The sequence below is a fragment of the Zea mays genome, chromosome 3 (genome assembly GCF_902167145.1).
Source record: "Zea mays cultivar B73 chromosome 3, Zm-B73-REFERENCE-NAM-5.0, whole genome shotgun sequence".
Classification (NCBI taxonomy): Eukaryota; Viridiplantae; Streptophyta; class Magnoliopsida; order Poales; family Poaceae; genus Zea; species Zea mays.
The window spans coordinates 72609964-72637717 of NC_050098.1; the positions used below are offsets into that span (position 1 = coordinate 72609964).

General features: G+C 46.8%; 1 protein-coding gene and 1 non-coding gene across 5 annotated transcripts in view; one reads left to right on the forward strand and one right to left on the reverse strand.

The window, feature by feature from the left end:
• Window positions 1-24249, forward strand: part of LOC100284893 (stress regulated protein) — a 58201-nt gene extending 33952 nt beyond the window's left edge. For 3 of the 4 annotated variants that reach the window (NR_182121.1, NM_001157788.3, NM_001413213.1), the window contains 2 exons: window positions 23434-23529; window positions 23610-24249. Coding sequence is in view for 3 of the 4 variants with exons in the window: in NM_001157788.3 (NP_001151260.2) it covers window positions 23434-23529; window positions 23610-23810 (297 nt within the window). In the remaining variant the exon portion in view is untranslated. The remainder of the gene's footprint in view (window positions 1-23433; window positions 23530-23609) is intronic. The other variant, XM_008674763.4, reaches the window with a different exon arrangement.
• Window positions 24250-24754: 505 nt separating this feature from the next.
• Window positions 24755-24948, reverse strand: LOC111591284 (U2 spliceosomal RNA). Its single transcript, XR_004857490.1, has one exon. It is a non-coding gene; the product is annotated as a U2 spliceosomal RNA (small nuclear RNA).
• Window positions 24949-27754: the final 2806 nt, after the last annotated feature.

Sequence of the window (27754 nt, forward strand, 5' to 3'; positions counted from 1 at the left end):
CCCAATCCAGTACCGGAAGCATCGCAATAAACCTCAAAGGGTTTGGTGTTGTCAGGCTGAGCTAGCACGGGTGCTGTGGTCAAATGTTGCCTAAGTGTATGAAAAGCATCCTTACATTTTTGGGTCCATTCATACTTGACTCATTTCTTCAACAATTCAGTCATTGGCTTGGCAATCCTGGAGAAATCCGGAATAAATCGCCGATAATACCCTGCCAATCCCAGAAAACTACGGATCTGCCGTACTGTGGTAGGAGGTTTCCAATTCATCACTTCTTGTACTTTTTCAGGATCAACTGATACCCCATCCTGAGAAATGGTGTGACCCAACAATTTAATTTCTCTCAGCCAGAAATCACATTTGGACAGTTTAGCATACAATTGATGATCACGTAGCCTCTGGAGTACTGTATGCAAATGCTTAGTGTGCTCGGCTTCATTTTTGGAATAAACAAATATATCATCGATGAAGACCACCACAAACTTGTCCAGCTCTGGCATAAATACTGAGTTCATCAAATACATGAAATAAGCCGGGGCATTTGTCAGTCCGAAAGACATCACAAGGTACTCATAAAGCCCATATCTGGTAGAGAAAGCGGTCTTCGGAATATCACTGGCCCTGATCTTGATCTGATGGTAGCCAGAGTGAAGGTCTATCTTGGAGAATACTTTGGCTCCCACCAACTGGTCAAATAATACATCAATGCGGGGCAATGGATACTTATTCTTGATGGTCACCGCATTGAGAGGGCGGTAGTCAACACACAATCTCAAACTCTCATTTTTTTCTTCACAAATAAGGCGGGACATCCCCATGGTGAAGTACTTGGGCGAATAAACCCCTTGTCCAACAACTCTTGTAGTTGCTTTTTCAATTCTGCCAACTCCGCTGGAGGCATCGTATAGGGTCTCTTGGATATAGGGGCAGTTCCGGGTTGTAATTCGATCGCGAACTCTATGTCTCTGTCGGGTGGCATCCCTGGCAATTCATCCGGAAAAACATCGGGGCAGTCACAGACCACTGGGATCTTCTCAACAGGCGACTCCATCATAGTGAAGGCACAGGATCGGGTACATCCCTGGTTAGGCAAATATAATGTAGTTTCACAAGTAGGGGAGTGAATCTCAATGGCCCTTGCTGCAATATCAAGTACTTCCTGATGCCTGGATAACCAGTCAGTTCCCAAAATGATGTCCACACTATCCAAACCCAAGATGAGGAGGGTGGTTTTAATTATCAGACTACCAAACTTTATAGGCACATGCTTGTTGATTTGATAGGTGGCAACCCTGCCTCCTGGTGTTGAAATTGTAATACCCCCATTGGTGTGATGGAAAGGTAACTGGCATTTGGCACTAAATTTTGTACTGATAAAACTGTGTGATGCACCAGAATAAAAAAGAATGATTGCAGGATTACTCAAAACGGAAAAGATACCAGTCATGACGGGTGCTCTCTCTGGAATGTCCGCCATGGTGGTGAAGTTCAGCCTGCCTTGCCTTACTTGCACCTTCTGCCTCTTGCCTTGATTCTGGTTGGAATTTTGTCCCTGCCTCTGCTGATTTCTAGGGCAATTCTTGGCATAGTGTCCGGTGTTACCACAAGTGAAACACCTGTTGTCATTGACCTGACGGTACTGCTGCTGCTGTGGCTGATTGTTGTTCCTCTGAACTAGGAGCTGAGAGCGGTTTGGTGTCTCCTGCTGCTGCTGTGGTCGGATCACCCATCGTCCTTGCTGCTGCTGAGGTCCCCTGTTCTGAGTGTCAGATACAATTCTGAAGCGTTGAGGCTGAGCTGATGATCCTGCCACAGGGGTCTTCCTCTTCTTTTCTGCCTGACGGGCTGTGATGCAGTCCTCCTGGGAAATGGCCATGTTGACTAACTCGTTGTAATTGTTGGCCCTGACAGTGTTGAGACGGTCGCGGAGCTTAGTGCTGAGCCCCCTCCTGAACCTATCCCTCTTCTTCTCATCAGTGTCTGCGTGATATCCAGCATACTGACACAGGTCATTGAAGGCCTGAGCGTACTGCAACATTGTGCGATTTCCCTGAGTAAGTGCCAAAAACTTATTGAGCTTGCGGTCCATAATGTCGGCTGGTATATGATGCCCCCTGAAAGTTGCCTTGAACTCTCTCCATTCCACAACATGGTCAACTAGCTGCATAGCGATGAAATGATCCCACCATGTTCGCGCGGGTCCGCGAAGCTGCTGGGTGGCGAACCTGACCTTAGCCACATCTGAACAAACTCCATTTAGTAGTGGAAATTTGGATTCCACTACCCTAAGCCATACATCAGCATCAAGCGGATCCTCTGCCTGAGTGAAAAACGGCGGCTGTGTGCTGAGGAACTCTTGATAAGTGGCTGCTGCTGGGGGACGCTGATGGTGATCACCACCACCATAAGGCTGGGGTGGCGGCTGACGCTGAGCCAACTGTCGCAGAATCTCATTCTGCTGAGCCATCAACTCTTGCATGGTAGGAGGCGGTGGCGGTGGTGAAGGAATGCGTTCATTCTGTCCACGACGCGCTCATCCTGCCATCTGAAAAATTAAGGATGCTCTCAATATCATATTTCTGATGTTAGGGTCCATACGCGGTGAAAGAATTCGAAAGGGGTAAAACCAGTGTTTTCTTGCATAATTCATAAAAGATATTACGTGGCATAAAACTTTTCTTCTTACATTAAAGCTGACAACATTCATCATCCATACTTCCAAAAGAGTTTGTTAAGATTACATCAGTTACCCAAAAGACTCAACTCTGTCTAGCCTAGTATCCTAAGGGTGCAAAAGCTAAGCTAGCTTCGAGGAGTTCCACCGCCCCACACTTCTAACTCTATCCCTGCAACCTAGTGAGCAAACGAGGCTACGCTCGACTCGGGGGAAGGTGCTCTCCCTGAGCCAGCAGTGTCCAGGCTAGATGCGGGCTCCGGCTCCGCTCCTCCCTCGATGTCAACATCCTCGTTGGCCTCCATTTCCTGAATCTTCTGATGGTGCATATCCAAATGTTGGTTGGCTTCCGCAAGTTGCTGCTGAGTGTTGATTAGCTGATCCTCGAGAACTTCAATGATGTTCTCCCTGGTTCCCACTAGCTCCTCAAGCTCCTGGATCTCGTTGGACATCTGCTCCACCTGCAGGTCCTTTTCCACCATCTCCGTGGATAGGTCTACCACAAGTTCCTCTGTGTTGTCTAAGGTGAACTTGGTAGCCTCCAACAATGCCATTAGCTGAGACATTGCCTCTTCTCGCATCACTTGCAGACGATACAGGGCATCCATGCACCGCACCGTCAAGTGAGCCGTCTGCCCTGGGTAAAGAGCCCATATATCCTTGGCATGCTCCACTCGGTCCTTCCACATTGGGTCATCCTCCTTCTCCGCGGGGAATAAGCCAATGGGATGAGTAGACAGCTCCAAGGGGTGAAAACCACAGAAGGTCGTCAGCCCGTGGAGAGCAATGGCCTCGGTAGTATCCTCAGCCCGGTATCCGAAAGACTTGAAGTCCAACGAACGCCAGCCTGGCTGTAAGGGATGGGGCTCCAGGGTCATCCTCACCCAACAGCGGGGCACCCGGTGCTTCTCGAACAGTTGCACCGTGTACTGGGGAGGCGTCGTGTAACCTGCTCCCTGAAGTACCTTCCACAAGATACGGGGAAAACCCTCTCGTGCAAGTCCGTCCGTGTGGGAAGGTGCGTTCCCTCCGTCCGAGGATCCGTGAGAAGTCATCTGTGTACGGTTAAACGTAAGTGAAAAAGAAAAAGGAATTATAAAAGGAAAAAGGGAAACAAGGCTTGACCTATCGAAGGTTACGATAAGGTCCCTGAGTGTACTTAATCTGTCATTGTCAGGTATTACGGTTTTTTCCCAATTATCAAGTAGTTTAAGTAAAGGATGTATGCATGCTCGTCCTAAACGACCTCATTTCAACTTAGAGGGAATAGGGAAGAACTCCCTTCCCTTATAGTAGCCTGTAGGGCTTGCTCAAATAGCCACCTAGCTACCCCTCTATTATCCTAAGGCTTCACGTCCTAGGTCTATCCTTATCGTCCTGACGATCTATCCAACATTTGTTTCTAACAAGTTTTAATTTTGAAAAGGATGGTATTTACAGTTTATTGATTCCTCTGTGGTGGTACGAGCTTCGATACCAGCTGTGGCGGAACCGCCCGAATTATTCCAACTTAAATGCCTAAGTCACACCTTAGAGGCTAGACCACACTTAAATAGGAATAACACGTCAGTCCCTCGGATCTAGTCCGACGAGGCTGATAGTCGCCTAGAGGGGGGGTGAATAGGGCGAAACTGAAATTTACAAATATAAACACAACTACAAGCCGGGTTAGCGTTAGAAATATAAATGAGTCCGAGAGAGAGGGCGCAAAACAAATCCCAAGCGAATAAGCAAGAGAGACACGGAGATTTGTTTTACCGAGGTTCGGTTCTTGCAAACCTACTCCCCGTTGAGGAGGCCACAAAGGCCGGGTCTCTTTCAACCCTTCCCTCTCTCAAACGGTCCCTCGGACCGAGTGAGCTTCTCTTCTCTAATCAAAGCCGGGAACAAAACTTCCCCGCAAGGGCCACCACACAATTGGTGCCTCTTGCCTTGATTACAATGGAGTGTGATCTCAAGAACAAGTGAGAAAGAAAAGAAGCAATCCAAGCGCAAGAGCTCAAATGAACACGGCAAATCACTCTCACTAGTCACTAGGGCTTTGTGTGGAATTGGAGAGGATTTGATCTCTTTAGTGTGTCTAGAATTGAATGCTAGAGCTCTTGTAGTAGTTGAGAAGTGGAAAACTTGGATGCAATGAATGGTGGGGTGGTTGGGGTATTTATAGCCCCAACCATCAAACTTGACCGTTGGCTGGAGGCGTCTGCTCGATGGCGCACCGGACAGTCCGGTGCACACCGGACAGTCCGGTGCCCCTGCCACGTCATCACTGCCGTTGGATTCTGACCGTTGGAGCTTCTGACTTGTGGGCCCTCCTGGGTGTCCGGTGCACACCGGACATGTACTGTTTGATGTCCGGTGCACCGGCATGGGCGTGCCTGACGTCTGCGCGCGCTGCGCGCGCAATAAATGCACCGCAGGGAGCCGTTGGCGCCGCAGAGAGACGTTGCTCCGCTGGCACACCGGACAGTCCGGTGCACACCGGACAGTCCGGTGAATTTTAGCGGAGCGGCTGCCGCGCGAACCCGAGGCTGGCGAGTTCCTGAGGCCGACTTCCCTTGGCGCACCGGACACTGTCCGGTGTACACCGGACAGTCCGGTGAATTATAGCCGAGTCGCCTTGGAATTTCCCGAAGGTGGCGAGTTGGAGTCTGAGTCCCCTGGTGCACCGGACAGGTACTGTTCACTGTCCGGTGGCACACCGGACAGTCCGGTGCGCCAGACCAGGGGTGCCTTCGGTTGCCCATTTGCTCCTTTGTTGAATCCAAAACTTGGTCTTTTTATTGGCTAAGTGTGAACCTTTTACACCTGTATATACTATACACTTGGGCAAACAAGTTAGTCCAAAGATTTGTGTTGGGCAATTCAACCACCAAAATTATATAGGAACTAGGTGTAAGCCTAATTCCCTTTCAATCTCCCCCTTTTTGGTGATTGATGCCAACACAAACCAAAGCAAATATAGAAGTGCATAATTGAACTAGTTTGCATAATGTAAGTGTAAAGGTTGCTTGGAATTGAGCCAATAAAACTACTTACAAGATATGCATGGAATGTTTCTTTCTTATTTAACATTTTGGACCACGTTTGCACCACTTGTTTTGTTTTTGCAAAACCTTTTGTAAATCCATTTCAAAGATCTTTTGCAAATAGTCAAAGGTAAATAAATAAGAGTTTGCAAAAGCATTTTCAAGATTTGAAATTTCCTCCCCCTGTTTCAAATGCTTTTCCTTTGACTAAACAAAACTCCCCTAAAAGAGATCCACCTCTTAGTGTTCAAGAGGGTTTTGATATACCATTTTTGAAATACTACTTTCTCCCCCTTTTGAACACAATAGGATACCCATTGATAAATACTTTTGGAAGGCACTAAGTTTTTGAAATTGGTGGTGGTGCGGTCCTTTTGCTTTGGGCTCATTTCTCCCCCTTTTTGGCATGAATCGCCAAAAACGGAATCATTAGAGCCCTTAAAGTAATTTCTTCCCCTTTGGTCAAAAGTAAATGAGTTAAGATTATACCAAAGACGAAGTCCTTTTCCTTGATGCTCATTTCTCCCCAAGGAATAGAGAGTTGCTCGGAGTGATGGCGAAGCATGAGTTACGGAGTGGAAGCCTTTGTCTTCGCCGAAGACTCCAATTCCCTTTCAATATACCTATGACTTGGTTTGAAATAGACTTGAAAACACATTAGTCATAGCATATAAAGGAGATATGATCAAAGGTATTCAAATGAGCTATGTGTGCAAGCTTAGCAAAAGAAATTTCTAGAATCAAGAATATTGAGCTCATGCCTAAGTCTGGTAAAAGATTGTTCATCAAGTGGCTTGGTAAAGATATCGGCTAATTGATCTTTAGTATTAATGTAAGAAATCTCGATATCCCCCTTTTGTTGGTGATCCCTAAGAAAATGATACCGAATGGCTATGTGCTTAGTGCGGCTATGCTCGACGGGATTGTCGGCCATTTTAATTGCACTCTCATTATCACATAGCAAAGGGACTTTGGTTAATTTGTAACCGTAGTCCCGCAGGGTTTGCCTCATCCAAAGCAATTGCGCGCAACAATGTCCTGCGGCAATGTACTCGGCTTCGGCGGTGGAAAGAGCGACCGAATTTTGCTTCTTTGAAGCCCAAGACACCAAGGATCTTCCCAAGAACTGGCAAGTCCCCGATGTGCTCTTCCTATTGATTTTGCACCCCGCCCAATCGGCATCCGAATAACCAAGTAAATCAAATGTGGATCCCCGAGGGTACCAAAGCCCAAACTTAGGGGTATAAGCCAAATATCTCAAGATTCGTTTTACGGCCGTAAGGTGGGATTCCTTAGGGTCGGATTGGAATCTTGCACACATGCAAACGGAAAGCATAATGTCCGGTCGAGATGCACATAAATAAAGCAATGAACCAATCATCGACCGGTATACCTTTTGATCCACGGACTTACCTCCCGTGTCGAGGTCGAGATGCCCATTAGTTCCCATGGGTGTCTTGATGGGTTTGGCATCCTTCATCCCAAACTTAGCAAGAATGTCTTGAGTGTACTTCGTTTGGCTAATGAAGGTGCCCTCTTGGAGTTGCTTGACTTGGAATCCTAGAAAATACTTCAACTCCCCCATCATCGACATCTCGAATTTCTGTGTCATGATCCTACTAAACTCTTCACATGTAGACTCGTTAGTAGACCCAAATATAATATCATCAACATAAATTTGGCATACAAACAAGTCATTTTCAAGAGTTTTAGTAAAGAGTGTAGGATCGGCCTTGCCGACTTTGAAGCCATTAGCAATAAGGAAATCTCTAAGGCATTCATACCATGCTCTTGGGGCTTGCTTGAGCCCATAAAGCGCCTTAGAGAGCCTAAAGACATGATTAGGATACTCACTGTCTTCAAAGCCGGGAGGTTGCTCAACATAGACCTCTTCCTTGATCGGTCCATTGAGGAAGGCACTTTTCACGTCCATTTGATAGAGCTTAAAGCCATGGTAAGTAGCATAGGCCAATAATATGCGAATTGACTCAAGCCTAGCTACGGGTGCATAGGTTTCACCGAAATCCAAACCTTCGACTTGTGAATACCCTTTGGCTACGAGTCGAGCTTTGTTCCTTGTCACCACACCATGCTCATCTTGCTTGTTGCGGAAGACCCATTTGGTTCCTACAACATTTTGGTTAGGACGTGGAACTAAATGCCAGACCTCATTCCTCGTGAAATTGTTGAGCTCCTCTTGCATCGCCACCACCCAATCCGAATCTTGGAGAGCTTCCTCTACCCTGTGTGGCTCAATAGAGGAAACAAAAGAGTAATGTTCACAAAAATGAGCAACCCGAGATCGAGTAGTTACCCCCTTATGAATGTCGCCGAGGATGGTGTCGACGGGGTGATCTCGTTGGATTGCTTGGTGGACTCTTGGGTGTGGCGGTCTTGGTTCTTCCTCATCCTCCTTTTCTTGATCATTTGTATCTCCCCCTTGATCATTGCTATCATCTTGAGGTGGCTCGTCTTCTTGATTTTGCTCTTCATCATTTTGAGCCTCATCCTCATTTTGAGTTGGTGGAGATGCTTGCATGGAGGAGGATGGTTGATCTTGTGTACTTGGAGGCTCTTCGGATTCCTTAGGACACACATCCCCGATGGACATGTTCCTTAGCGCGATGCATGGAGCCTGTTCTTCACCTATCTCATCAAGATCAACTTGCTCTACTTGAGAGCCGTTAGTTTCATCAAACACAACGTCACAAGAGACTTCAACTAGTCCAGTGGACTTGTTAAAGACCCTATATGCCCTTGTGTTTGAGTCATAACCAAGTAAAAAGCCTTCTACAGTTTTAGGAGCAAATTTAGATTTTCTACCTCTTTTAATAAGAATGAAGCATTTGCTACCAAAAACTCTAAAATATGAAATGTTGGGCTTTTTACCGGTTAGGAGTTCATATGATGTCTTCTTGAGGATTCGGTGAAGATATAACCGGTTGATGGCGTAGCAGGCGGTGTTGACCGCTTCGGCCCAAAACCGGTCCGGTGTCTTGTACTCATCAAGCATGGTTCTTGCCATGTCCAATAGAGTTCGATTCTTCCTCTCCACTACACCATTTTGTTGTGGCGTGTAGGGAGAGGAGAACTCATGCTTGATGCCCTCCTCCTCAAGGAAGCCTTCAATTTGAGAGTTCTTGAACTCCGTCCCGTTGTCGCTTCTTATTTTCTTGATCCTTAAGCCGAACTCATTTTGAGCTCGTCTCAAGAATCCCTTTAAGGTCTCTTGGGTTTGAGATTTTTCCTGTAAAAAGAATACCCAAGTGAAGCGAGAATAATCATCCACAATAACAAGACAATACTTACTCCCGCCGATGCTTATGTAAGCAATCGGGCCGAATAGATCCATGTGGAGTAGCTCAAGCGGCCTGTCGGTCGTCATGATGTTCTTGTGTGGGTGATGGACTCCAACTTGCTTCCCTGCCTGGCATGCGCTACAAATCTTGTCTTTCTCAAAATGAACATTTGTTAATCCTAAAATGTGCTCTCCCTTTAGAAGCTTATGAAGATTCTTCATCCCAACATGGGCTAGTCGACGATGCCAGAGCCAACCCATGTTAGTCTTAGCAATTAAGCAAGTGTCGAGTTCAGCTCTATCAAAATCTACCAAGTATAGCTGACCCTCTAACACTCCCTTAAATGCTATTGAATCATTACTTCTTCTAAAGACAGTGACACCAACATCAGTGAATAGACAGTTGTAGCCCATTTGACATAATTGAGAAACGGAAAGCAAGTTGTAATCTAAGGAATCTACAAGAAAAACATTGGAAATGGAATGGTCAGGAGATATAGCAATTTTACCAAGACCTTTGACCAAACCTTGATTTCCATCCCCGAATGTGATAGCTCGTTGGGGATCTTGGTTTTTCTCATATGAGGAGAACATCCTTTTCTCCCCTGTCATGTGGTTTGTGCACCCGCTATCGAGTATCCAACTTGAGCCCCCGGATGCATAAACCTACAAAACAATTTTAGTTCTTGACTTTAGGTACCCAAACGGTTTTGGGTCCTTTGGCATTAGAAACAAGAACTTTGGGTACCCAAACACAAGTCTTGAAGCCCTTGTGTTTGCCCCCAACAAATTTGGCAACTACCTTGCCGGATTTGCTAGTAAGCACATAAGATGCATCAAAAGTTTTAAATGAAATGGCATGATCATTTGATGCATTAGGAATTTTCTTCTTAGGCAACTTAGCATGGGTTGGTTGCCTAGAACTAGATGTCTCACCCTTATACATAAAAGCATGATTAGGGCCAGAGTGAGACTTCCTAGAATGAATCTTCCTAATTTTGCTCTCAGGATAGCCGGCAGGGTATAAAATGTAACCCTCGTTATCCTGAGGCATGGGAGCTTTGCCCTTAACAAAGTTAGACAAGTTCTTAGGAGGGGCATTAAGTTTGACATTGTCTCCCCTTTGGAAGCCAATGCCATCCTTGATGCCAGGGCGTCTCCCATTATAAAGCATGCTACGAGCAAATTTAAATTTCTCATTTTCTAAGTTGTGCTCGGTAATTTTAGCATCTAGTTTAGCTATATGATCATTTTGTTGCTTAATTAAAATCATGTGATCATGAATAGCATCAATATCAACATTTCTACATCTAGTACAAATAGATACATGCTCAACAATAGATGTAGAGGGTTTGCAAGATTTTAATTCTACAACCTTAGCATGCAGCATATCATTTTTAGTTCTAAGGTCAGAAATTGTAACATTGCAAACATCTAGTTCTTTAGCCTTAGTAATCAACTTTTCATTTTCTACTCTAAGGCTAGCAAGAGAAATGTTCAATTCTTCAATCCTAGCAAGCAAATCATCATTATTATCTCTAGGAGTGGAAATTGAAACATCACAAACATGGGAATCAACCTTAGCATTTAAAATAGCATTTTCATTCCTAAGGTTGTCAATTATTTCACGGCAAGTGCTTAGCTCACTAGATAATTTTTCACATTTTTCTACTTCTAGAGCATAAGCCTTTTTAACCTTAACATGTTTTTTGTTTTCTTTAATTAGACAATCCTCTTGGGAATCCAAAAGGTCGTCCTTTTCATGAATAGCACTAACCAATTCATTCAATTTTTCTTTTTGAGCTATGTTAAGGTTGGCAAAAAGGGAACGCAAATTATCTTCCTCATCACTAGCATTGTCATCACTAGAGGATTCATATTTAGTGGAGGATTTAGATTTAACCTTCTTTTTGCCGTCCTTTGCCATGAGGCACTTGTGGCCGACGTTGGGGAAGAGGAGTCCCTTGGTGACGGCGATGTTGGCGGCGTCCTCGTCGTCGGAGGAGTCGCTTGAGCTCTCGTCGGAGTCCCACTCGCGACAAACATGGGCATCGCCGCCCTTCTTCTTGTAATACCTCTTCTTTTCCTTTCGTCTCCCCTTCTTGTCGTCACCTCGGTCACTGTCACTAGATATAGGACATTTAGCAATAAAATGACCGGGCTTACCACACTTGTAGCAAACCTTCTTGGAGCGGGACTTGTAGTCTTTCCCCCTCCTTTGTTTGAGGATTTGGCGGAAGCTCTTGATGACGAGCGCCATTTCCTCATTGTCGAGCTTGGAGGCGTCGATTGGTTGTCGACTTGGTGTAGCCTCCTCCTTCTTCTCCTCCGTTGCCTTGAATGCAACGGGTTGGGCTTCGGATGAGTCGCCAAGCTCGTTGATTTTCCTCGAGCCTTCTATCATGCACTCAAAACTTACAAAATGCCCGATAACTTCCTCGGGGGTCATTTTAGTATATCTAGGATTACCACGAATCAATTGAACTTGAGTGGGATTAAGAAAAATGAGAGATCTTAAAATAACATTTACCACTTCGTGATCGTCCCACTTCTTGCTCCCGAGGTTGCGCACTTGGTTCACCAAAGTCTTGAGCCGGTTGTACATGTGTTGTGGCTCCTCTCCTTTGTGAAGCCGGAACCGACCGAGCTCCCCCTCGATCGTTTCCCGCTTGGTGATCTTGGTGAGCTCGTCTCCCTCGTGAGCGGTTTTGAGTACATCCCAAATCTCCTTGGCGCTCTTTAACCCTTGTACTTTGTTATACTCCTCTCTACTTAGAGAGGCGAGGAGTATTGTTGTTGCTTGAGAGTTGAAGTGCTCGATTTGGGCCACTTCATCCTCATCATAGTCCTCATCCCCTACGGATGGTACCTGCGCGCCAAACTCAACAACATCCCATATGCTTTTGTGGAGCGAGGTTAGATGAAATCGCATTAAATCGCTCCACCTAGCGTAATCTTCACCATCAAATGTTGGTGGTTTGCCTAATGGGACGGAAAGTAAAGGTGTATGTTTGGAAATGCGAGGGTAACGTAGGGGGATCTTACTATACTTTTTGCGCTCTTGGCGCTTAGAAGTGACGGAGGGCGCATCGGAGTCGGAGGTCGATGTTGATGAAGTGTCGGTCTCGTAGTAGACCACCTTCCTCATCCTCTTGTGCTTGTCGCCTTTCCGATGCGGCTTGTGGGAAGAAGATTTTTCCTTCTTCTCTTTGTGATGAGAAGAAGATTTCTTCTCCTTCCCTTTGTTGGAGGAGCTCTTCTTCTTCTCCCTCCTTTTGGTGCGGGACTCTTCCGATGAAGTGCTCCCGTGGCTTGTAGTGGGCTTTTCGCCGGTCTCCATCTCCTTCTTGGCGTGATCTCCCGACATCACTTCGAGCGGTTAGGCTCTAATGAAGCACCGGGCTCTGATACCAATTGATAGTCGCCTAGAGGGGGGGTGAATAGGGCGAAACTGAAATTTACAAATATAAACACAACTACAAGCCGGGTTAGCGTTAGAAATATAAATGAGTCCGAGAGAGAGGGCGCAAAACAAATCCCAAGCGAATAAGCAAGAGAGACACGGAGATTTGTTTTACCGAGGTTCGGTTCTTGCAAACCTACTCCCCGTTGAGGAGGCCACAAAGGCCGGGTCTCTTTCAACCCTTCCCTCTCTCAAACGGTCCCTCGGACCGAGTGAGCTTCTCTTCTCTAATCAAAGCCGGGAACAAAACTTCCCCGCAAGGGCCACCACACAATTGGTGCCTCTTGCCTTGATTACAATGGAGTGTGATCTCAAGAACAAGTGAGAAAGAAAAGAAGCAATCCAAGCGCAAGAGCTCAAATGAACACGGCAAATCACTCTCACTAGTCACTAGGGCTTTGTGTGGAATTGGAGAGGATTTGATCTCTTTAGTGTGTCTAGAATTGAATGCTAGAGCTCTTGTAGTAGTTGAGAAGTGGAAAACTTGGATGCAATGAATGGTGGGGTGGTTGGGGTATTTATAGCCCCAACCATCAAACTTGACCGTTGGCTGGAGGCGTCTGCTCGATGGCGCACCGGACAGTCCGGTGCACACCGGACAGTCCGGTGCCCCTGCCACGTCATCACTGCCGTTGGATTCTGACCGTTGGAGCTTCTGACTTGTGGGCCCTCCTGGGTGTCCGGTGCACACCGGACATGTACTGTTTGATGTCCGGTGCACCGGCATGGGCGTGCCTGACGTCTGCGCGCGCTGCGCGCGCAATAAATGCACCGCAGGGAGCCGTTGGCGCCGCAGAGAGACGTTGCTCCGCTGGCACACCGGACAGTCCGGTGCACACCGGACAGTCCGGTGAATTTTAGCGGAGCGGCTGCCGCGCGAACCCGAGGCTGGCGAGTTCCTGAGGCCGACTTCCCTTGGCGCACCGGACACTGTCCGGTGTACACCGGACAGTCCGGTGAATTATAGCCGAGTCGCCTTGGAATTTCCCGAAGGTGGCGAGTTGGAGTCTGAGTCCCCTGGTGCACCGGACAGGTACTGTTCACTGTCCGGTGGCACACCGGACAGTCCGGTGCGCCAGACCAGGGGTGCCTTCGGTTGCCCCTTTGCTCCTTTGTTGAATCCAAAACTTGGTCTTTTTATTGGCTAAGTGTGAACCTTTTACACCTGTATATACTATACACTTGGGCAAACAAGTTAGTCCAAAGATTTGTGTTGGGCAATTCAACCACCAAAATTATATAGGAACTAGGTGTAAGCCTAATTCCCTTTCAGAGGCCACTAACAGGATCAAGTACCACGTACTCACTCGATGGTGAGGCATAGAGCAAATACAATAAAACATAAAACCAACATTAAGGAGTATTAAATTTATTACAACATCATCGAAGTTTTAGCAAAAGTAGTGATCATTGTTTGGAATGCAGCGGAATAAAACTAACGATAAGTAAATGGAAGGATGGGGAAGCCTGTCCCATCACTCCTCATGCTCCTCCTCAGTCGAGGTAGGGTCCCACTCGACTGTCCAACCCGATGGCAAGATGGACGGCCAAGTCACTCTAGCAACCATGTCTTCCAGAGAACCTGTAAAAATTATGACACAAGCAAGGCTGAGTATACTAATACTCAGCTAGACTTACCCGGTGTGAGGAGTCTACTCCTCTACCTCTAGACATGCAGCTGTTTGGCTGAGGGGTTTGCTTGCCAAAAGCACTAGCTGAGTCTAAAAATCCAGTTTTAGCTTTTTAAAGTTTTAGTGTGACTCTCTTAAGACTGAATGTATACCTATCTAATCATACATGATATCAAACATTTAGCAATCAACATTTTTGCCAAGTCATCACATTTCCACTTGTTACTCAATGCAGTACAATGGATCAAGCAGTCTCAGTAGCTGCGAGAAGCAGACGATTTGGTAAACCTAAACACACAACGTGGCGAGGCACTCCGTCCCCACACACATCAACCGTCCCCATCGATTCCCTGGCAACAGATCAGGGCTCACCGCCTTGGCGTACAATGCCTCACTGACCCCGACTGCCGTCGTGCAGTGACCGCACTTGTACCCACCATAACCGGAATGGGAGACCACGTCTCAGGTCGCGTGAGGGGTAAACTCTGCGGGCAGGTTCACTCAGGTACTAGACTTACCGATTTACCATATTTCTCGGCATGTGTTTAGTACATTCAAACGCTTTACCATATTTCTCGTAGACAAGCAACCCCATGGATCCGTGTCCACAGACTATCATCATTCTGTTATCAAAAGTGGATACAACCAATTCCTGACCTCGCGCGAGTGCTAGAAAAATCACTCGACTTCTACCGAGATCCCTAATTAGCAAAGCAGCTACTCGACCTAGCATACTAGTATCCATCTCAAAAGGATTCCTGAGTTCATGCAACTAGGGTTTCAATCAACTCCTACACTTAAGTGCACATTACAAACCTACAAACATTAAGTGTAGTAAAATAGCATAATAAACGGTTATGTATAAAACCGGGGCTTGCCTTCCAAGGCTGGGGCAGGCAGATTCTCGATGGCAGGCTCTGGTGCTGGATCCTGGGCTACCTTCTGAACAACTCCTTGCTCCGGCACGAGGATGTACTCCCCGTCAGCGAGATTACAATCTATCGAATGCAATGCATGAGATATATGCATAAGTATGACATGAACATGTGTAAGGGTTATGCATAATAAAACAGTATTAAGTTTAGTGTTTCTCTAGGGTTTCTTTTTGGATATACTTAAGTGCTTTGTACTTTCATCTATTTCTCCCCAAAGTTTCCCTTTTCTTTCTATTGCTTCCTATTAAGCCTTTTTGAACCATCAGGGTTTGTTAACATTTTCCAAAAATGTTATAAAATTACAGCGGTTAAATATTGAAATTAATTCAGATACTACTTGTGTAAAATTAACAAAAACAAGTGTAAAAGGGCATTTTACACTATAGCGATGATTTAAGTGAGGTTATTGTACCATTTTTTATTTTTGTCCAGATTCATAGGTGATATTAGGCCTCTGTGTTAAAAATCACAGAAAAAGACCTATTGGATATTTAGTTGTGATTTTCTAAAGTTTAATGCCAAAAAGGTACTTATAACTAACTTGTTATTTGAAAAATATCAAACAACAGCACTCATATTCTTCCTACATTTATAATAACAAAATATTAGTTATCCCAAGGTTTGGGGTGTTTTCTCCTCAGGATTATTTTTCTAAGATTTTCTTAAGTTTTCATTGTTTGCGTGAAATAAAAGATATCTCATTGCTTTTGTACTAAACAAAGGTCTAATAAAATTTTCCAGTGAACTACACTGAATAAGTGAGCTAACAAAACTGTGGTTGCTTCCTGGTTCTTATTTTAAACTACCTTTTCTCTTTTCTTTAACTTTAAGCTAAAAATGTTTTAAATGGCAAACCCTACCTTAATTTGGTGTACTGAGGGTTTTACTATTTTTAAATAGATTATGGAGTGATTAAGTATTTCTCTGATTTTTCTTAATCTCAGTCTAACATTGTAACTATTTTTTTCTCTTTATTCGGCTTTTGTCCAGAACACTATTTAATTCCAAACTTTAACTTATACCCCTGCGCAACTATTCATCTGAGTCTCTGACAGTTCAAAAACCCCCTGACTTCTATTCCTTCTTCCTCGTGGTCCCTCTCCCCTTTTGAACAGTACCCGCGGGAGGAAAAAGGGCGACACGGCTTACCGGCGGCGAGGGAGGTCCGGCGAAGGGTGGGGTTGGCTTCGGGAGGTCCTTGCGGTCACAGCGAGGTACGGCTCGACGACGGTGATAGCCGGAATCGGTCGGTCCACGTGCGCAGGCGGGCGAGCTCGTCGGCGGCGAGTGCTCCGGCCTATCCACGGCGATATAGGTCAATCCAAAGGCACGGGGAGCTTCACGGGATGCTAAAGAGTCGACCCGTGCAAGGAATCGAAGAATAACTCACTGTGGGGCTCGGTCTACGTTCGCCGGCGGTCGGTTGAAGTCCGGTGACCTTGATTTGGGTTCTCCGGTGAGGTAGAGCTCGATTCCTCTCGCTGGGAGCTTCACCGAGGCACGTAGAATCTCTCTCGAGGGTTGGACGGGGTTGGGAATGGCTCTGCTGGCCGGTCTACGGTGGTGGGGATCGGGCGGCCGCTGGCACGCCGTGTGTAGGGCAAACTCCGGCGATCTCGTGCTCGGGTGAGGTCGAGAGCGCGCGAGAGCGTATGACTGAAGCCTTGGCCGGCTTTATAGGCGCGGGCGCTGGCAGGGGACACGGGCATGGCTTGGCGTGCTCAGGGCGCGTCGAACACGTGGAGGTGTTCTTCTGCCCATGTTCAACAGCTCGCCGAGATCGCAAACGTGCGAATCTTGGCAAAAATCCGGCGCAGACCTCCTCCTGGCACCTAGAGTTATCTCTTGTATGTGAGTTCCAATGGCAGATATGCCCTAGGTAGGGAGATTTGCGGACGCCAAATCTGGCTTGTCCCCCTGTCCACTTCGCGACGAAAGAGATGCCAAAACATGTCAAACAAATTTGGCTCGGTTTCAAACTTTTCCAGTGGGTGACTTAGGTGGTTTGGCACCTTTTTGGTACTCAGACCAAGTGGTTTTGGCGCCATTTACTAAGTGAACACATTTGGTCTTTAGATTAGGGTTAAATTTTGACTTAGAAAAGATTAGAGAGCTCTAGTGTGCTCTCTACTTAAGGGGTGAATTTGGGGTCTTTAAGGGGTCTTTTTGCATTGTTTCCCCTCTGCATTTTGTAGGTTATAATGTTACTTAAACTTTGGTTAAGATTTAGAATCAAGGTTTGGCAATTTGATTAACTTATCCACTGATCCCTTGCTTGAAAGTCTAGTGCCTTTAGGGTTCTTTAGGGTTTAACCTCTTTGGCTCAAGATGACAATTGTTCAAAATGTTTGGGTATAGCTTTTGTTATTAACATTTCTTAGCTAACCCATGTTTCCAATGTTTTAGGTGCTTCTTCTCCTCCACTTAACCATATGTGATAACAAGTCATCAGTGCCTATATGAAACCATTGCCTTGGTAACATCTGAGGTGTTACAGGGTGCTCCCGCGCCGGTGGTAGACGATGGCGAGGTCGGCGAAACGGGTCCCGCTTGTCGACGAGGCCAAGGTCGACGAGGGCGCATGGGGTGCAGGCGGGGTTGACGTGGTCGTGCGTGGCGCGGGAAGGGTCGACGTGGCCACACGTGACGCAGGCAAGGCCGACGGGGCCATGCGTGGCGTAGGCGCAGACGACGGGGCCGTGTGTGGGGCGGGAAGAATGGCGAGCGGGGGCGTCGAGGCCGACGGAGCCGCACGCGAAGGAGGTGAACCCGCGCTTGGCGCGAGCAACGGTGCGAGGCGAGGTGCCTGGGGGGAACGGGTACTCGGATCAGACTCAAGGAGGAAGTCGAGATCGGTGGGTGGGGAGGAGCCAGCAAGGGGAAACACATCTTCGTCGAAGACGACATGACAAGAGATGATGCGATGGGAGGTGAGATCAAGACAGTGATACCCCTTGTGGTCAGGAGAGTAGCCAAGAAAGAGGCAGCGAGTGGAGCGGGGAGACAGCTTGTGAGGGGCAGTGGTGGAGGTGTTGGGATAGCAGGCACAGCCGAACACCCGAAGCTGATTGTAGGAGGGTGTAGTGTCGTAAAGGGCGAAGTGTGGGGTGGGCTGTTTCACTGCCTTTGATGGGAGGCCGTTGAGGAGGTGGGTAGCTGTGTGGAGGGCCTCTGCCCAGTAGCTGGCAGGGAGAGACGCCTGTAAGAGGAGGCAGTAGATCATGTTGGTGGTAGTGCGAATCATGCGCTCTGCCCGGCCGTTCTGGGCAGAGGTGTATGGGCACAAGAGGCGCAACTGGACGCCACAGGTGAGGAAGAACAATCGAGAGGCATGATTGTCGAACTCTCGGCCATTGTCACACTGTAGTGCGTGGACCGGGCGACTAAACTGGGTGGAGACCCAGGCGAAGAAGTGAGTGAGGGTGGTTAATGTGTCGGACTTCAATCGCAGAGGAAAAGTCCATAGGAAATGAGAAAAATCATCCAAAATCACCAAATAGTATTTGTATCCAGAGAGACTGAGTACAGGAGAGGTCCATAGATCACAATGAACTAGGTCAAAAGCCTGCTCAGCCCTAGAAAAAGAGGTGGGAAAAGGGAGATGGGAATGGCGACCAAGTTGACATGCATGGCAAAGGCCCTCAAAATGTCCCTATTACAAGAAGATTCTAAAGTGCTGGAAAGCTTGATCATGACGTCAGGTCCTGGGTGGCCGAGACGACGATGCCAAGTGGTGGAGGTGGTGGTGGAGACCATGATGGGAGGTGGAGACGTGCTGGTGGACGATGACCGGAGCGTGTAGAGGGGATCGACGCTGTCACATCGGGCGAGAGGGGTCCGGGTGGCCAGATCCTTCACAGAAAAACCGGTAGGGTCAAACTCAATGGAACAAGAATTGTCGGTGGTGAACCGACAGACAAAAAGGAGATTGTGAGTGATGTGAGGGGCTACTAGAACATCGTTGAGGTAGAACGGTCCAGAGAGTACCAAGGCACCTATAGAGGTGACCGGAAGAGTGGAACCGTTCCGAACGACGATCGAGGTAGGGTGTGTGGGAGGAGGTGGATGTGAGCGAGAGAGCATGCCTGTGGTGGGGGTGGTGTGATAGGAGGCATCAAAGTCGATGACCCAGTCAGAAGGTGGTGGGGCCAAAGCCATGGTGTTGTAGGCGGAGGCGAGGGCGGCACGGTCCCAGCTGGCAGCGAACGGGGACCATGGTGTCGTGGTAGATGGCCCCGGAGGCGGGAGCTGAGGCGGGGCCAGGGTCGGAGGTGGCACGCCGTATGGAGGCATGCCATAGGCGGGCGGCGTAGTCAGGAGAGCTGGCGCCGGCACCGGAGGACGGGAAGTGCTGGGGGCCTGGCTCGACCACATGGAGATGGTGCCGGTCCAAGGGTTGTAGAACGACAGCCAACTCTGGCCGCCGCCCCGGCCGGTGGAGCCTCCACGCGAGGAGCCGCCACCCCCACGTCTGCCCTTGCGAGGGCGACGGCCACCGTCGGCGGTGGTATGCTGATGAAGGTCGTAGGAGGCGCAGCAGGGTGCCTGCCCCCGGGAGACGCCTGGGTCAAAGGAGTGGTGCTGTAGAGGGCCGATGCCGGGGTGTGAGCTTCGAAGGTCATGGTGAGCTCCTAGAGGAGAAGCTCATTCTGCACGGCAATGAAAGGTGGGGAAAGGCACGGTCCTCTTGATCAGCGCCTTCAGGTGGCCGTAGCGGGGGCTGAGGCCACGCAGGCGGTTCATCACCAAGGTACGGTCCGCCACAGGCTCGCCGAGGTCGCGGAAGGAGTCCGCCATGCCTTTCATCTGGCGGCAGTACTCCTCCACAGAGAGGTCCCCCTGGGAGAACTTGTGGAACTAAGCGTCGAGGTGTAGAGCCCGAGCATCACGGTTCCAGAGGAATTGTTCCTCGAGAGCGAGCCACGCCTGGCGGCCCGTGTGCGCCTGGTCACGGATGATGTCCTAGAGCTCGACGGTGATGGTGCCGTGGAGCCAGGAGAGCACCACGGTGTCCATCAGGGACCAGGCCGGGGACGGCGGGTCGATGATGTCGTCGAGGACGTGGTCGGCGAGCACAAAGCGACGCAGGGTGAGTAGCACCTGTCCCCGCCAGCGAGGGTAGTGGGAGGATGCCGGGTCTAGCACGTTGGAGACGAGGGACCGGATGTTGTGAAGGCCGATAGCCTGGGCGTGAAGAGCGGTGACGTGGTCGGCATCGAGCCCAGAGGAGTGGGTGGCCTCTTGGGTGGGCGGTGGGGCGTCAAGACCCACCGGTGAATGCCCGTGGAAGAGGCGCTGCACGGTGGCCAGCTGAGCGGTCAGAGCGGCGCCCGTGACCCGCTCATGCTCCAGGGCCAAGGAGGCGGCGCACTGGCGCTCCTGGGAGGCGGCAACGGTAGCCTGGATGGTGGCAATGCTGGAGATGAGCGTGGTAGGCGTAGGCGCAGTGGCCGGCGGGGATGGGGCAGCCTTTGTCCACACGGGGTTGGGGGTGGAAAAACCCGGTGGGGAGCGAGAGGAGCGTCGCTGGGTGGCCGGGAGGATGGTGGGTAGGGGCCCAAGGCCAGAGATGAATGGGGGCGCGTCGACGGGCGGGAGGGAACCCCCGGTGCGCCAGGGGGATGCTAGAAGAGGCACGGCGGCGCTGTTGCAGAGCGATGCGGCGTGCACGACGGCTGCATCGGGAGGTCCGGTCGGGACGGCGAGGCTAGCGGCCGCAGCAGGCGCTGGCGGGTGGAAGGCGGAGCCGACGGGGTCAGCCATTGACGCGGAGAGAAGGGCCAGTCCGCGAGTGCCTGGGAGAGAGAGAGAGGGAGGAGACGAGGAGGAGCGCCGGCGAAGGGGTGAGTGGGCACGTGGACGAGGAACCCGCCAGCGAGTCCGACTGCTCGGGGAACGCTGGGATCTTGCCCCCTGGAACGGCGGCGCGGGCTGCACCGGGGTCGCGACCAGTGCCGGGTCGAGCGGCGCGGCGGGCGCGTAGGCCGCGAACAGCCACGCGACCAACGCGGGGCAGCAGCGCAGCCTCGGCGGTAGCGCGGCGGCGGAGCGGGAGGCCCGCACGACCGGGAGAGGGGCGGCGACTGCGCCTGGGAGGAGGGGAGGGGCGGGCGGCCGGAGGTGGCGTCGCCAGGGAGTGGCGGCTGGTCGCCTGGGAGAAGAAAAATTACACCGGCTCTGGTACCATGTTGAACAGTGAAACCCTAACCCTAGTAGGGTTGGGAAATATATTTATACTAGGAATAGTTGGGCCTAGGCCCATTACAGAGGGACCCGGTAGGGGTAAACCCTAATACACCTAATATAGTTCTAAACAGAGGACATGGTCACATGGGCGCTAGGGAGGGAGGAGACTGAGCTGGGGTTGGAAGACGAGGGCATCGATCACACTGTGTTGTCTTATATAGTTATATTATTCTTAATGCCTGTTGTTTAGAATGACTGACCCACTAGAATGACTTGACTTATCTCTCAGTAGTTCTCATTAATGACTGAGGTTAAAAGATGAAATGACTGAGTTTGTTCACTTCATTTCTTGTAATACCTATTTTTAGAATGACTGACTCACTAAATGCCTCCTATCTCAATTATTCTCAAGAATAACTGAGGCAAAGAAATATGAAATGACTGAGTATTTATATAATAACTGAGTTTGTTCACTTTCTTTCTTGTAATGTCTGTTTTTTTTAAAATGACTGACTCACTAAATGACTCCTATCTCAGTTGTTATCATGAATGACTGAGACTAAAAAGATGGAATGACTAAGTTTGTTCACTTTTTTCGTAATGCATGTTTTTTAAGTTAACTTACTCACTAACTTAGTCATTCCATCTTTTTAATCTCAATTATTTATGATAATAATTGAGATAGTAGTAGTTTAGTGAGTCGGTCATCCTAAAAAACAATTATTACGAAAAAGTAAACAAACTTAGTCATTCTATAAATATCAATCATTCTACCTTTTTGGTCTCAGTCATTAATGATAATAACTGAGATATGAGTTATTTGGTTGGTCAGTCATTCTAAAAAGGGTATTAGGAAAAGTGAAGTAAAAAACCCAGTCATTCTATGAATATTTAGTTATTCCATCAATTTAAACTCAGTTATTCATGAGAATAACTAAGTCATTGTACTTATCGGTGTCAGTCATTGTCATTAAATAAAAATTTAAAAAATATATAATAAATGTGGTCTAGTTTTGCTCAAAAAAGTTCTTAGAAACACAAATATGAAATCGATCCAGTGATTAATTTTTTTAATTAGAAGATATTACGAGAAATAGGCTACAAAAAGTTCGCGTGCCTGCCTGCCTGCATCAGCTTGCATGCAGGAGCTTCACGAGTGCTGTGCTGGATGCATGCGTGAGCTGCAAGCGGCACCTGGTGCCAAATAACTATTTTGCATTTAGGGTACCAAATAGTACTACCGTGTGTGTCTATATGGGAGCCAAGGGAATGGAGAGGATTGGATGGGAACGTAACCAAGTCGAACTGCATCTTTACAAGTGTTTTTTCTTATCTATCTAGTTTTTGTCATATCTTTTAGGACCTAGATTATATCTCCTGACTTGTTAAGATCTTTGCCGTCATATCTCCTAACTTGTAAGATCTTTGCCATGTTTATCGTTTAGGAGAGGCTCTCGGTAGTAAGACTTCATTCTAGTCCTCGGGCCCTTAGCCGAGCCAATGGATCTATCTTTTCCGATCTTCATCTTGGCCAATGGTACCAGTGGTGTATATCATTGACAAATGGTACCCACAAAAAATGTTTTGAAAGCTGATTTGCATGTATATGATCCTGATATAGTCAATTTCCATGTAAGCTGGTCCTACAAAGCTAATCTTCCACCAAGGCTAAAATTAACAGATATTCTTTGGAGGCCTAAGCTGCTGGGGCTCTAAACCTTTGATATTCAGCAGTGATTTCAAAACCCTGAGCAACAAACCTTTGATTGATAGTCCTTTTGTTAACTAGAGGCAGGGTGCCAACTCACTTAGCATACGTCAAAGCATCCAACAACCTGACCAGAATTTGATATCTCCCATTTTCTACCAGGGGTATTGTGGGCATTGAAAACAGGCTTGAGCATGGGATGATCCTCGGCCTGCATACCTGACCAAGGCCTACTTGGATCAGTTCATTGCATCCACAACTACCTCATTTGACGAGATAACGAAGATTAGTTAAATTGTGAATGTCTAGGTCATCAGTCAATTTGCAATCAAACTCTCCACCAAGCGTCCTAGCCACAAGACAATTGCCAGCATTTTCGCATGCTCTTCATCCTTCCAAAGAAATCACCATGTTTGCTTGTCACTTGCTTTTACAACCCATTTAGGAAGATCAAAAGCAGTCATTGCTTTTCCATTCCGAGTTTTTGAGCATTGTTTTTCTTGTTGCAGATGGTTAACAAGTTCTCGTGTATAGCACTAGCCGGAGTTGCAGCAGAGTATCTTCTGTATGGACGTGCAGAAGGAGGATTAGCCGACATCAATAAGGTCTGAGCATCAATTGCTTCTGCTGGGTTCATATTTCACCGTGTTTTATGTTTTGTGTATCCCATATACCTTATGCGCAGCTTGATGGATTGCTCAAGGGTTTGGGTTTCACCCAAAAGAAAGCTGATTCACAGGTGAGATGGGCTGTGCTGAATACTGTTCTCATACTGCGTCGCCATGAAAAAGCTAGATCGCAGCTTGCAGAGGCAATGTCTACAGGGAAGTCGGTGGGCTCTTGCATCCAAGTCATAGAAGAGTGTATAAGCACTGACGATATTTAACGTGGATATGTTGCTGACCCTACGTTGTCTCAATGGCATGTTATCAACAACAAATCAAGGCTTGTCAATCCAAAAGAGGATTTGAGTATTAAATCCACTCTTAAGGCTAGTTTGAGAACCTTATTTTTTTAAGAGATTTTCTTTTTTTTTTAAGATAAATTAGTTTATTTTCTCTTGAGAAAATAGAAATCTCTTGGAAAATTGGAGTTGCTAAACTAGCCCTTAGTCAAAAATGACTAGTAGAGAATTTAATCTTCAATTGCCTTCTGGATTTACGTAACCGAACAAGCTCTATTCTATGTTAGGGCTGGTTTGATGGACAGTGAATTGGATTCCCTTGTTATTCAAAATCCTGTCTACCGAACCAAACCAGTCCTTAGTAGTTGTTGCCCCCTGTTTGGATATACTGTTAAAACCAAATTCTAGATGTCTTACCGAGAATCCCACCCAAACTTCTTAGGTTGGTTTCCGATTAACCTGACCGCTACGGTGACAAAATCCTGGTTTGCACTAGTAATCCTGTACACGCTTGTTTCTTCCACCGTGAGGGTTCTTTCCCCTGGTACCCGTTCTCTGGATGCTGCCGAGTGCTAAGGTTAGCCACCACTCTATCCCATGACCAATCCTAGGGGTTGGATCACAATTAAATTTTTTTTTCACAATTCGTTCGAGCCTTTTTTATTCAAAAATAAATAAAAATAGAGTCTGATCTTAATCCGATTCGACCTTTAAATTTTATAATATAAAATTTAGAGTTCATTACCACCATGCTGCCCACTAGCTCACTTCTTGCTCTGCCAAGACAAACACCTCCACTGTGTGGTCCTACTCTTGATGTACAAACGAGACTGAATTTTATTCACACATATTGGTGAACTTGTATTTTTTTCTACTATTAGTTACACAGCGTTGCAATGTCACCCAATTATATTTGATGGTATTGGTTAGGGTAGGTCAGATCTTACCAGCAGTGCAACGGTTAGGCGTCACACGAGGATCCAGTGGCAAGCTACCATGGTGGACTCTCCCTACAAAAAATAAATTTAATATTAAAGTAGACACATGGTCCACATATCCGATATTAAACTGATAAAAATTGATACTACCCTAGATCTTAGCCAAAAGATCAGATACCAAACGAGCCCCAAACAATGAGGATTTCTAGGAAAGATAAGATATTGAAAATAGTGTTCTGGAGCTAAGTTTGAGTGAGAATGAAACTTGAGTTAATGTGATAAAAAAAGATGAAGACCTATGACTTAGACTAGTTGAATAGACTTTAGATATGTTTGTCTAAATCATACAAGTAATTAAGAAGGCATCCAAACAAAGACAAGAAAGAAAAGCCTAAATTGGACTAAGCTTGCTGCTCTAGGTAGCGCCAGGCACCATACTAGTTACCCAAAGAGCAAGTTTTCGGATACAAGAGGGCTTGGTACACCAGACTTGCTCGAGACATATGGTGCACTGGACCTGTCAGGCTCCAACAGTCACATTAGAAAGCGGTTGGTTGACATGGCACAGTCCGGTGGTGCACTTGACTGGTCCAGTGCCACCTGATAGTGTTTCCAGAACGATCACTGAAACAAAAAGGTAATAGAGACCCGGTGTGCACAGGACCTGCTACAATGAGAGATCTGGTGTATTTGAATTCAACACAACTTTTTGGAGATGGCTCCGATAGCTATTTGAGTGGTTTGGGGCTATAAATACACCTCCAACCAGTTCATCTACTACAGAAGAGCTGAGCAATAACTCCAAAACACTAGAGCAACACTCCCAAAGAGAACAAAACCTCCCAAGTGCTCAAAAGTGAGAATTCAGCATAGAGTTAGTCATTCTTGTGTGAATTGTGATAGAGCCTTGTGAGTGTCACACCCAGTATTAGAAGGTAAGCCGAATGCGAACCATGTACGTGCCAGGATCAGAACCTCACGCACACAGCGATTACATAGTTGGACATAATCACACATTGCTCAAAATAATAGCGAAAAATAGTACTTTATGACATCAAGATGTCCAAGACATCTGTCACACCCGGATTTAAGGGATAAAGTCGGGTGGTTCTCATATGTGCGCCAAAGAAGAACACCATATATAATGACAAAGTGTATAGAGATAAATGCCACAAGTATCATTATTACATAGTGGAAGTCTTACATAAATAAATGAGAACAATAAAGCGAACTAAGTATTATTCCTTGGCGCCATAAAGCTGACTGAGAGACGCCACCTAGATCAACTCGTATTCCTCATTGTAGGGCTCATCTTGGAACACCTGCTTTCACCTGTGGGGGAGGGGGGTTATATATCGCAAGAGTGAGCTCACAAAAGATCATAGCTCAACAAGTTGTGGGGAATAATGTGCATGAACGCACCAAAGGGGGGAGTTCATGGAAATGTAAGGCTAATCAACAAATAAGGGTTTAAGCCGAGCATTGCTTTTAATAAGCTAGTCAAATTTTATTAGCAGTTACTAAATGTAAGTAGATACCAAACAGAATAATAATATATCAAAATTAATAATAAATCCCAATGCGATGCAAATGACAAATTGAATTTAATTTCATAAATTAATCATGCAAGAGTCTTGAGCTGCTCATGACCGCGAGCACGGCTAGTATACCAGTTTTACACTCTGCAGAGGTTATACCCTGTATCCACAAGTCGTGTATCCCGTCTAGCCTGGGTTTGCAAGGCCCTTAGACACTGCCGAGGTGAATGGCTCGGGATCCACTACGAGGCCTTTACAAAGTTCTACTAGCTTCAGAAAACCCGCTACAGTTTCTAGGAAGAGCAATGCAGGAATCCTCCGTCTGACCGCCATCGCATCAAAATCAACCCGAGAACCTCCCTACAAGCCTACTCCCCTACTGCCCTTGCCCCTTTCGGATAAGGTAGTCCTCCACTAGCTTTCCTAGTTAGTCTGCCAAGGGCGTTCCATTCCACCCTTGTGGTGGCACATATTTTTCAAGTTAAGCTCGATGTTCCAATTAACATAATTGTCTTATCATGAATAGAAATGAAACAATAATAAATAATGATCATGTGTAATAGTTATCTCAACACCCAAAACCATATATAGCAATAGCAAAGACTACCCAAAAGTTTAGGGTTAAACAAGGTGAAAAGATAAACAGACTAGGGTGGCCTATTGGGTCCCATCAAAACTAAGATTATGCATGATAAAATAATTATAGAGAACATTATTGGGTAAATAAAAGTGGTCAAAGGCACAACTTTCCTTCAATGAGCTCCTGCTCAGCAACTTCTTCCTGCTGAACACCCGTATCCTCTGCCACTGGCTCATCTACTCGCCATAATACAAACAAACATGGTACAAGGGATGAATTAACATCACACCAAACATGAATACATAATACATAATAATAATCTACGCATCGAAATGAGATTGTAGGAACATGAATAACTAAATTCGGAGTTACAGATTGCGAGTTATGAATTCCCGAAGGTTTTATGTGTTTGGTACAAAAGTAATAAAGGGATCAATTTTAATACAATTTTCATGCTAAAACAGAGACACTATGTGATAAACAATATAAATACCAAATTATAGAAATTGGAATGGGTCAAAAAGGAGTTAAAATAAATTTTCTATGATTTAAACAAGTTTCTGCAATTATTTTTACAATAAAAATTATTTTCGAAATGAATTATCTGGTTTCCCACCTCTGGACTACGCGCGCAATTAAACCAGAGGCAGGGGTTTCTACGCAAGAATTCCAAGACTCAGTACACACCCGTGATAGACTGCGGGTTGATTTCCATTTTCTTCGCGGACTCTCAAGTAAAACGCCCATCCGAAAGGGTACGGGACGATACCCACCGTCCGATCCGAAGCCGACGCCCCAGATTAGATCGATGCTAGTTATAAACCTTGTTTCACGAATCACCATCGGATCCGAAATCTACGATCCACGGCG